Source organism: Pholcus phalangioides, unplaced genomic scaffold (assembly GCF_987345545.1).
Source record: "Pholcus phalangioides strain wild (caught in Gottingen) unplaced genomic scaffold, Ppha-v1.0 ptg000011l_1, whole genome shotgun sequence".
Classification (NCBI taxonomy): Eukaryota; Metazoa; Arthropoda; class Arachnida; order Araneae; family Pholcidae; genus Pholcus; species Pholcus phalangioides.
In genome coordinates, this window is record NW_028301604.1 from 30,539,405 (window position 1) to 30,551,853 (window position 12,449).

At 38.8% G+C, this 12,449-nt stretch overlaps 1 protein-coding gene across 4 annotated transcripts in view; it reads right to left on the minus strand.

The window, feature by feature from the left end:
- LOC149080327 (bridging integrator 2-like) overlaps nucleotides 1-6,834 on the minus strand; it is a 428,403-nt gene extending 421,569 nt beyond the window's left edge. The window contains exons 1-2 of one of the 4 annotated variants that reach the window (XM_089239465.1): nucleotides 6,640-6,834; nucleotides 4,455-4,535 (exon numbers count right to left, since the gene is read on the minus strand). In XM_089239465.1, coding sequence (XP_089095591.1) covers nucleotides 4,455-4,535; nucleotides 6,640-6,711 — 153 coding nt within the window. In that variant the 5' untranslated portion in view covers nucleotides 6,712-6,834. Of the gene's footprint in view, nucleotides 1-4,454; nucleotides 4,536-6,265; nucleotides 6,488-6,639 lie in introns of those variants that run through there. The other 3 variants (XM_089239462.1, XM_089239463.1, XM_089239464.1) reach the window with 3 other exon arrangements.
- Between the last annotated feature and the right edge of the window lie 5,615 nt (nucleotides 6,835-12,449).

The window sequence follows — 12,449 nt, forward strand, 5'->3', positions numbered from 1 at the left end:
AAACGTGACCGCTATTAGCAGAGAAAGACATTCCAGAAGTGATGTATTCCACGGAGGAATATGTGTTTATTGTGTTGGGGAGTACCACCGATTAAATCACAGCCCTACTGCCACAAGAAGTTTTCAAACGCGATTTCAAGTTGCAAAAGGCCCAGATAGGAAAACAATTTGTGACCTATTCAAAAAATTTCAACAGACTGGCAACATGCCTGATGCGTTAGTTGAAAATGTGGGTCCCACCTACTCCGTCACTACACCTGAAAATGCAACCACCTTGCTGCAGATATTGAGCGTCATTCGAATAAATCTGTCAGCAGACTTGCAGTTGAATCCAGAATCATGTCATCCAGCATGTACAGAATCTTGTGGAAGACATTAAACATGTTTCCATACAAGATTCAATGCCGGCACGCCATACCAGTTAGAGCTGAACGACAATGAGAGGATTTCACTAACAAGATGCTCAACATGATTGATGGTTCTGGTTCTGATGTTGACTGAATATGGTTTACAAACGAGGTACATTTTCATCTGGATGGTGTCGTTGAGAGACACAACTGGCGATTTTGGGGTACCGAAAACCCACATTTGTCTCACATACGACTACTCCATTGCCCAAAACTTACCGTTTGGGCTGCAATCTCCTGCAAAGGCATCATTGGGCCCTTTTTCTTGCGAGAAACAGTGATGACTGACCAGTATATTGCGCTTTTGAAACAATTTGTCGCCACTCAACCGGCGTTGGATGATCGACCGTGGAACAGGTACAGTGAAGAATCGATGGTTCAAGGGGAAAAAAAAATTGATTCTGCGCTACAATATATAAATTAACTTCACTATGAATTGACATGGCGGCAAACTTGTACAGCTACGAATCAGAGCTGCGACAAACTTGTAACACGACGAACTGACACTGCGACAAACTCGTACCATGACGAATTGGCACTGCAACGAATTTGTACAGCAACAAATTGAGCACGAAAAGTTGAGTGCGACAAATTGACCGGCTACGGGCCATGCTGGAAAAAATAGCCCGTACCAGAAGCGCCCTTAGGGGTTTGTGACAGTTGCAATCGCACTGTGCCCCTCGCTTTATGGAGCCCTGAACCAACACCACCTATAGAAGGTAGGTGGTGCTGTCTAAACTCACTGTAAATTATTGGAGGCTTTCACCAATTCTGAAATTATTTCTTCCATTAATTCTGAGTTGCCATCAATTTTGCAATTATTTTCTACCGTTGATTTTGATTTTACCTTCATTATGGAATATTTCTTTCATAAATTCTTAATTTTCATTGGTGGTGCTGGAATTATTTCTTTATTTTTTTGATTCATCACCTAAAAATTCCATTAGTTTCAAGAATTGTTTCTCTCATTATTCTAATTTATCTTCTGTGCTGAATTTTCATCAAATTTTGTGTTAATTTACATTTAATTGTGTGTTTACATTTTTTATAGATATTTCTCAGCATTCCTATACATTCTGGAATAATAGATGCTGATTTATCCTCCCCCTAAAAATATATATAAAATGGAGACGATGGGAGTCCTAAACATTTTTGGTGCCCCGTAATTGTTGAGATGAATCTTGCCCATTATTTTCTTACCGGGCCACACGTCCAGTAATGGCCACCTTGGCAACACATGGGGAAGGGGCTTAGTACTAAGAGGATTGTACCTTCTCTGTGAGAAATAGAAATCCCAACAAAAAGCGGGAAGTGTGGCTTACGGTGAAATTAAATAATAATTTAATTTAATGATTAATTAAATATTTCAGGTTCTTATGGAGATACTGTAGGGGGGGGGGGGAAACTATCGAGCCCATGGGGCAGATAGAAGTTTACAGTTAAAGATAGGCTCACTGTAATTTGGGGAATATCATACAAACCGAAATTTTTCCACATGATATTGAAATTTTATCACAGCAAAAACCAATTATTTAACATTTCTAATTTTTATAACTGAATTTTCAAATATAATTAACCGTTTATATGCAGTTATTGCAAAGTTATTGCAGTTATGTTTAAATGTAATTGATATTGTAATTTTAATTTTGATGACCTTTCCGCAATGACAAAAAATAATTATTTTCAGTAAACTGGATGTACACTTTTTTTTCATGTTTCTTATTTCACATGCAAGACAAAAACCTACATACAAGCTCGCGTAGAACATGTACAGTGAAGAATCAACGGTTTGACGAATTGATTCTGCGCTGTAATACATTAGGTTAGGGAAAAAGAAATCCATTATGTTTGCGTGAACTTCAAGACTTTATTTAACATATTTTGGATTACCAATTTTGGTCAATATGCACCGTTTTGTTCTATAATTTGTTGCTATTTTAAAGGTAGCTTCATAATGCCTCTCTCATTGAAGTCTTAGTCCCTATGGGCGAAAAACTCTAGTAATCAATCAGAATCTTCTCTTGTTGCCAATTTCTTATCACTAAGGAAGTTTTGCAATGCAAGAAAAACATGGTAATCGCTTGGTGCCAGGTCCATACTGTATGGTGGATGCATCAAAACTTTTCAACCAAGCTCCCGGAGTTTCTGGTGAGTCACTATAGATGTGTGTGGCCTGGCATTGACAACTTACTCAACCGTTTGAAGCTAGCGATTGACCAGAAACATTGGCCAGGCCACACACGTCTATAGTGACTCGCCAGAAACTCAGGGAGCTTGGTTGGAAAATTTTGATGCATTCACCGGAACAGCTTCGATATAGGGGACACGCCAAGTTGGCGACCTTTTGTCGGCGATAAGTTGCCATCGTTGGCGCGCTCTGGTTTGTTGTTGTTCTGCTGGGTTGTCGTTGTTCCAGAATATTCGAAGAATTCTGCGAGGCAGTGGCGCTGGTTGTTGTTTTTCCGTGTTCCTAGTGTCCTAGCTCGTCTTTCAAATGGGTTTTACTGCCATTTTAAAACTGGTTTTCTCTTTTTTCCATTCTATTCTCTCTCTTTTTTTCTTCCAAATGACGTCACCTTATAGCCGCGGCGTTTTGAAAAACCGTTGGGATAGTTCTTCATATTTTCTCTTCCTTCCGTATATACGATGTAGTGTGTGTGACGGATTAATTGGAATTATTTTGGATATATTTTCCCTCAGGTTGTTGTTCCCTTTAATATTTTCCAGTATTTATTCTTTTCTACATGCAGGATGCCCCTGCATCGTTATTATTTTATTTATTTTACCGTTGTTTATTTATAAGAACCCGGATTCCCGAAAAGAGAGTCCGGGTTTTAATTTATAATACATAGAGTATACTTATTTATACTACATGCAGGACCGTTATTTATTTATAAGAACCCGGATTCCCGAAAAAAAGAGTCCGGGTTTTCATTTATAATTATTTTTTTTATTATAATTATGCTTGTTGGTTTTAGCATTTTTATGCTCGCTCAATTCAGCTGTTATTTACGTTTCCATTTCTCTTGTGTTTCATGACATTTTCATATTGTTTTCTATGCTGGCGATATTTTTTTTCGGCGCTCGTAATGTGTCTAACGGCCTTGGCGACTTTTGATGGAGTCGTCGGACATATTTGGCGCCGAAAAAAAAAGTCGCCGAAAATCGCCAACCTGTCCCCTATACCGAAGCTGTTCCCATTCACCATATAGTCCGGACCTGGCACCAAGCGTTTACCATATTTTTTTTGCATTGCAAAACTTCCTTAATGATAAGAAATTGGCATCAAGAGAAGATTGTGAAAATCGATTACTAGATTTTTTCGCCAATAGGGACCAAGACTTCTATGAGAGAGGCATTATGAAGCTACCTTTAAAATGACAACAAATTATAAAACAAAACGGTGCATATTTGACGAAAATTGATAATCCGAAATATGTTAAATCAAGTCTTGAAGTTCACGTAACCATAATGCATTTTTTTCCCCAACCTAATATAAATTGATGTCACGACAAATTGACACGGCGACAAACTTGTACAGCCATGAATTGGAGCTACGACAAATTTGTACCACAACAAATTGACACTGCGACAAACTCATACCGCGATGAATTTGTACCGCGACAAATTGACAAGTTGCACAACAAGTTGAGACACTACAGAGAGTCACTGACAATTTCATTCTTTGTTTGTGACGTGTGTTGTGTGATAGGTGCACATTTTGAATCGCTTTTGATGTGAATGCAATGAAGGCTGCTTGCATTATCCACTATGTATAGCCTACTTATGGTAACGTCGCCCGCAAAGCCATCTATTGGCGCAATTTGTAACTAAAATTTTGAGGTTTCTGTATCAGATTCATAAGGTTTTTTTTAATAAACATACCACTGGTTTCGTGCTTCTATCTATCACCGTTTCGGAATTATTTATTTTCAAAGTTGGAGGTCCTTCGTGAAACACCCGGTAAAAATACAAATACAATGCCACAACAGGCAAAATGCCCAACGAGGTGGCTGAGAAAAATTCTAATGCTAAGAAGTCGCATACCTGCTGTTTGGCAAAATTCTTTGCATATTCATCAATTTCTTCATCAGTTGTTCTGTCAGCTTTTCCAAGATTCTGGCGGAACTATACAATAATAAAAATGTGATTTATAACTAACATACTGCTAATATGATTAAATTCAGAATCCAAAATCAGTCTAGAAAAACTAGTGTTCATTGGATTCACAGAAAACATTTAGACAGGCTCCCACTCGAAAAATTAGACCAGAGGGCGGGGGATAACCCCCTCAGATAACAATCATCTATACGTATAAAATAACATGTCCTGACTGACATAATTTTTGCCGAAACCACTGAAGCTACAAATATGAAATTCGGACAGTAATTTTATTTCATGACATAAAGACGCACTGAAAAAAAGTTTTTCAAAATTTGACCTCTTAGGGGGTCCAAGGGTTACATACCGAAATCACGCTGAACCAAAATTGCTGAAGCTACAAATATGAAAAATGGAGCAAATTTGACAACCCTGCTTTAAACAGTACATAAAAGTCTACTACAGAGATGATAGTAGCAGGAACGAGACATGCAGAACAGGAAGACCCAGCCAAGATAGTAGTAGCAGGAACGAGAGATGCCGAGATGATAGTAGCAATAACGAGACATGCATAGATGATAGTAGCAGGAACGAGGCATGCAGAACAGGAAGATGATGCCAAGATACCAGTAGAAGGAATGAGAGATGGTATTTTACAATCATATTATTTTCTTTGCATAGCATAGTCACTTTAAACATTACATGGAATTAATGTGTACATTTCCAATGGGAATTTTTATTTTGAAAAGCAATATTTTTAGGTATTTGACAACGGTTTTTGACGGAGGGTTTTGACGTGATGGTTTAAACCAGTGGTTCTCAACCGGGAGCCATATGGCCCCCTAGTGGTACTGGGATACTTCAAAGGGGCCACAGAAGAAAATAAATAAAAGGGGCCATGACAGGTGGTTTGGAGGGCTGCAGAGAACTGATAAGAAAAATTAAGGTGTGAAGAAATAAAGCTTTTGTATTAGTGACTATACACTTTTACAGAATCCAAAAAACCACCCATAAAACCAGGGCCTCATCGCCTACATTTTGCAGCAGGTTCCCTAGGGTGGGGTTTTTCGCAGACCCCCGGCTACATTTTTCAGACCCCTTGACTATATCAAATATAGTGTGAAAAACAAAAATGATGAAAACCACATCACGCCCCGGCGGCAGCTCTGTCAGTCCCACTCTTATGAGGGGTCTTGCCCGGGGTCTCATGTTCATACGTGAACCTCACCTTAAATTTTGTATAGTACAATAAATTTTGAAAATAAGTAGGAAATATATAGGCTGTTTATTTCCAAATATGGGATTTATTTTTCTAAATATGGGACTACCATAGCATCACTTTGCCTAGGGCACCAATGATGTTGAGATGGCCCTGACTAAAACTCGAACTAGCGGGAAGCTCAAATTATAGACCAGTGGTCTGGAGGTTAATCATATTTGCAAAATTTTCGTTCGGTATACATTCACTGAAAAAAATCAATTCAATACGAATAAAGGATCTTGCTCCTACATGAGGGCCGAAAACTCTGGGTAAGACAGGGGAGCCACGAGAAAAAAATATGGTTCAAAGGGGGCCACGAGCAAAAAAAGGTTAAGAAACACTGGTTTAAACCATCAAAAACTGCCATGTTTTTGACACATGGCCAACCCTGGTTATGGTGTCAGTATATGTGGTAACTCTGCCCATGCCCAGAACCTGCATGAACTCTGGAAAGAATCTTTAGCTATTGCTTTAATTAAGTCAAAATGTTACTCACACAATGTAACTTAATAAAGAATTTTTATTCCGTTTTGCGGCCCCTAGAATTTAGCGGCCCAGTGCGGATGCTACTTTCGCACCTGCCTAAGTCCGGCCCTGATCAACGTGTTGCGGTTAATAACAGCATTTGACTTGGCTCTACATCAGATATTACAACTTTTAACGGTAAAGAATCTCGAAAGACATATTTTACATGAAAATTTTTTGATGGGATTTAATCATACTGCTAATACTTTATTAAGATTCCATTTTTTTTAAATTTTATGAACACCCAGCTCAAGGAATTGGTACACTTACTTTTATGTCTCTATACAGGTTGAGACTGACCGCTTAAAACACAAAGTAAAAAAAAAAAAAAAAAAAAGGATTTACCAATTCTTTTGCCCGTCCAGCATGCTTTTGAAAATTTTTGGCCAGAGTTGCGGCTCGATTTACGTCAGCCATAGCAAAAACTTATCTACACTTTACTGCTGCTGATGTCCTAGTTCATAATGTAAATAATAGATTCTTCTTCTTCAATTATACAGGGCTTTATGCTAGAGATGTGCGATCCGCTCATGAACCGTCCAGAAGAGCGGCTCTTTTCAAAGAGTGAGTGAGCCACGGTTCTTGAAAAAAGAACCGCGGCTCTTACACTTCCATCGCATACAAGAAACTACCAAGAACAAGCAGGCTTTTGAAAACGTTGTGAAAAGAACCGTGACGGCTGACGGCTCATATTGCCGTCTCCTATTGGCTACAAATGAACCGTGACAAGCCGAGAGCCGCAGAAATAGGCTGACCATATTTCCTCGAGAGAAATACGGGACATTGGGATTCAAATACGGGAAAATACGGGACATCGCCAATTATCACCAAAAACGACGCCAAAACCACACAAAGTTGCCAAATATTGTTGAAATTACGGATACATCACAATGGCGGGAAATGATGCATTACTGCAAATTGCAGTGGATTAAAATGTATTCCACGAAAAAAAAAACGTTGACCAAGGCAAATGTGGGAGATTAGTATTCTCATATATAGATGTAATTATCATAAAATAATTTATGAGTTGAAAAATAATGTCAATCTTTGACTTCAATAAAGAATAAAAATTCAACTAGGCTTCGTGTAAAATACGGGAAAAACCGGGACACTTTTGCCGAAAAGTCGGGACGGCCAAAAAAACAGAAAATACCGGGACTGTCCCGGGAAATACGGGACGTATGGTCACCCTACGCAGAAATGAAAGTGAACCGTTTCCCGTTGAAACGCTTCTTGTAAATGGTCAGAAATGACCCGTGAATCGCTTCTTTTTTCGCCTGTGTTGCCTGCTCCTATTGGCTACAGATGAACCGTGAAGAGCCGTGAGCCGCAGAAATGAAAGTGAACCGTTGCCCGTTAAAACGCCTCCTGTAATTGGTCGAAAATGAGCCGTGAATCGCTTCTTTTTTCGCTTGTGTTGCCTGCTCCTATTGGCTGCAAATGAACCGTGGAAATTCAAATGAGCTGTGTCTTGTTAAAAGGCCTTCTGTAATTGTTAGAACTGGTTTCTTCCCATGTCCCACACCTTCCCCTCTAAGAAGTAAGAACGCGTTGGCCACTCTTTCTCCACCCCCCCCCCCTTTTGCTTGTTACATTTTTATTTTTTTACGTTTTTCTTTTTTTGCTCTTTCACCTCGGACTGGGTGCACCTGCGTTGGAGAAGGGACGGAATTATTTTCCTTATTATTATTGTTATTTTAATTGTTAACCAGTGCAGTCTTGTGAGGTGATCCCCGGAGGATCTCAGATGTAGAGGCCTCGTGAGAATGAGATAATAAAATTTGCAAAAGTTTTGCGGAATTTTTAGCCCGATAGAGCCGGGCCGCAACTAGGCGGAAGGGGGGGGGGGGTAGGTGGGTCTGGTGCCCGGGTGCTGGACTAGTGAGGGAGGCGATTGCATCCTTTTAACTGCTCCTTCTACATTACGCGGGGGCGCAGAAATGCGAGCTTGACCCGGCTCAAAAAGTTCTAATTGCGTCCCTGGATTGGGGTTGGGGTCCCAGATTGCTGTGAATACGGCCCTTCTGTTCACCTCGTATTTGTTACCCTTCTTGAGCTGATAGAAATCATTTTCCCCAATTTTTCTCCCTTTTGATCAATATTAATTTTTTTTTTTTAGCCCTTCCACCTCGGATTTGGCGCCCATCCTCGAAAGGATAGAAATAATTTTCTTTAAATTTTTCTTTCTTTGGTAATTTAAAATTTTTTTTCTCGCCTTCTCACCTCGGAGAGATGTGGCCTTTCTCCTAGAGCGGAGTGAATCCATTTTCCCTAACTTTTCTTTGAATAATAAGAATTTCTTTATTTTCCCCTATCTCTCATCACGGATTTTTCGCCCCTGAAAAAGTCATTTCCCTAATTTTTTTCGACTTTTTCACTTCCGATTTGATACCTTTCCTAAGAACAGACGGAAATCGTTTTCCTTCATTTTTTGTGGTTCTTTAATTTTTTTTCCCATTCTTCCACCTCGGTTTTGTTTCCCCCCCAGCCCCCCCCCCCTACAGCGGACAGAACGCATTTCCCCAAATTTTTTGCGTCGTTCTTTAAAATTTCACCCTTGCACCTCGGATTTGGTGCCCCTCCTAAGCGGACAGAAACAATTTTTCCTAATTTTTTTTTCCAGTCAATAAACTTTTTTTTGCCCTTTCTTCACGATTTCAGCGCCCCTCCTAGAGTGGACAGAGATCATTTTCATTTTCTTTTTTTTTTATATTCCCACTTTCACCTTGGATATTGTGCGCCTCTTGGAGGGGACACAAAATCATTTTCCTTATTATTATTTGCCTATTCACCAGTGCAGTCTTACGCACGGGCCTACCCGGGCACGTCCCCGAGGGGGGGGGGGTGTTCGTGAGGTCCCTCAGAGGAAGTCTCATGAAAATTAGATGTTACATTTTTTAAGAGTAAGCGTAGGCAAGAGGTAGGCATAAATTTTTAGCCAGATGGAGAAGGGCCGCAACAAAGGGAAGGGGGAGTAGGTGGGTGTGGTGCCCGGGTGCAAGATTAGTGGGGAAGCCGAATCCACCTTTTAACTGCTCCTTCTACATTACACGGAGGCACAGAAATGTGAGCTTGTCCCGGCTCAAAAGGTATCTACAGTAGTTACTGCTCTGCATTGGGGTGGGAGTACCAAGATGCTCTCAAAACGGCCCTGCTCTTCACCTCGGATTTGTTGCCCCTCTTAGAGAACTGACAGAAATCGTTTTCCCTAATTTTTCTCTTGATCAATATAATTTTTTTTCGCTCTTTCACCTCTGATTTGGCGTCCTCTTAGAGCGGCGCCTCCTGTGGTCGTACGGTTGTGCAACACAGCGGCCCTTGCATAATTTTTAATTGAAATTTGAATCGTGATTTTTTTAATTGAAATTTCACATGTATATATATAATTTGTATTATAATTTCATACTCATAATTTTTTTAGTCACAATTCCATATAAAATTTTCATTGAAATTTCTGTCATTGTCTTCAAGTTTCATGCTTAATTATACTTATATTTCACTCACAATTTTTAAAATTACAGTTTTACACAATATCCCATTTCACCCCTACAATATCTCACATATTTGTTTTTTTCTATTGAAATTTCCCTCATAACTTGAATTTTACTCCATTTTACGTCGTCAAATCATTTTAAGTCGTCAAATCATTCAGAATTTGTTTTTACAGTGGATCCCGCTTATAACGTTTTTCAAAAAACCGTCATGAGAAAACGTTGTAAGTGAAGAAACGCTTTAAACAGGAAAAATCTTCACGAGAATTACTTAATGTTGATACCACGAAAATAAGTCGTACGAAGCGGTAGAAAATTGTAAGTTGGAATGGTATAAGTGGGATCGACTGCATTTTTTTATTTTTCAGGAATTTTTCCGCAGATTCATTCTATGTTTTTATATTCTTATTTTTGTTGGCATTTTTGACCAGTTTCTCCATGAGTGGGTGATATCCCCTTCCCATGAAGTGACGGGGGTGGGGGGTTATGAAACTTATCAGTGGGGCGTTCATAGCTACGAATACAATATAGCATTATTTCTCAACCTCTGGTCCGCGATGATGGCATAAGTGGTCAGCATGGACACTCGATAAAATTATTCACCCTTTGAAATAGACATTAATAATAACAATACGGCTTCAAATAAAATTATACTTTCGTACCGAGATTCCCCCACATCATCGAGGGAGAATGCAAAAAAATTGCAATCATGAACACGGGATATCACTACATTTAGTCGAAAATTCCAATTCATTGCTTCAAATGTAATTTGCTAATTACTGCTAAAATTGCTGAATGGTGTGGAAATAAAGGGCTACTGCAAATCACAGTAAACAAAAATGTATTTCACGAAAAAATATTCAAATATGACCTGATGATCATATTTCATTGAGAAAAATAAAATTCGGTATAAACTGGCATCTTAAGTAATAATCTGTACGAAACGGGACATCATCAATGGCCATCAGAAACATTGTCCGAAGTAGGCACAATCATCGATCGTAATTAAAATTCCAAAAAAATTGCTACAAAAAATTAAACCTGATTTATGTCGGCATCACACTATAAAGGTTTTGTAAAAGTGCTTGTATAAAACTTGAAAAATACAACGAATAAGCTGATCGATTACATTCGAGCAAATGCAATCGATCAGTTTATTGGTTGTATGTTTCAAGTTTTATACAAGCACTTTGACAAAACTTTTATAGTGTAATACTGGCCTTTTATGTATAAACCTGACAAATATGCCAGATAAATATTTACAAGTTTTTTCCATAATTATCGTAATGTAGTGTAATATAATGAAAACACTGTGTGTGTGTAATACGGGACACAATTGGTCCGTAAATTTGTTTCGGACATTTTACTGGTCCTTGTTTTCAGGAAGGTTGAAAAAAACTGCGATGGAGAATATTTTCTGTGGGATCGTTCCAAACGTTTCAGACCTAACCAGAATGAAATTTTGCCTCCCGGTACTGGCCCTTACGGGTCAACTGTGGGCTTACAAATTGTAGCCTCGTGGAGACTACGTGTGAGGAGAAAGGCAAGTGAGTATTTGCGTGTGTGTAAATGAGAAAAATTTTGTCAAATCCGGGTAACTGTCTGGTACTGTCACTTTTTAACACAATTTTGCAGATAAAACGCTCCACAACCTTCTGTTAAAAATGTTTACACTTGGAAGAGAATAAAGAAAAAAAGCTGTCGAAAAGACAATTGAAGACAGTTTCCATCATTTACTCACTAATGCCAGCTTCAACAAGTTTTTTTTTCTGGTCATTTTCAGGAAATAGAAGAAAAAGTGAGAGGTGGGTGAATATATAGGAGGAAAATTTGGTTAGTTATTGTTAGTGGGGGAAGATGATGTCAAGGGAGGGGGTGAACATTTTGACAGTGACAAATCAAAAGTAACAAAAAATTATGCGCTTTTTCTTCAAAAATATTTAATGAAGTAGCAATTTATGATATCATGGTTCAATGATATCGGCCTTTTGGGGCAATATTGTTGTTGGCACAATAAAAAATTTTATATACGTGTTGAGCAAAGTTCAACAAATTCCTGGGTAAAATAATTTCAATCTTGATTAAGCATATATTTACAATAGGAGAGAAATGTTTCTCATTCTGCAGCGCCCTCTGACGCGGAAGAGTGCTTGAATTGTTGGTCTCGGTGGGAGAGCCATCCACGGATGACAACATTACAACTTAAGCCTTTTTTGGTGCATCGAGAGAAAGCCATCGATACTATTGTTGTACTGTAAACTAATAATAATAAATTTGTCTCTGCGATCCGATCATCCGCGCCCTTTGTTGAGGAAGAATTCATGGGCGATGATCCGCTGACAACGAGTGAAGTGCTATTCTCCTGTTGTCAGCAAGTGCGTTACTTTTTTGTTATTATTATTTCTTTAAATGGATTTTTTTTTTCAAACATTTCGTACCTTCAGTTGGGGCTTTTTATATGTAGACAGCTGTTTTTGTTGGTCTTCCTCTTTTTGTTAGAGCAGCGTTTCTCAACCGGTGCTCCGCGGTGACTCAAAGAAAATAAAATAAATCAGTAAATTAGATTGATACATGAAAAAAAGAGGCATAAAGGGTTCCGCCATAAAAATTATATATAAATCTGGCTCCTCAAGTCATACAGGGCTCCGCAATAAAAATTATATA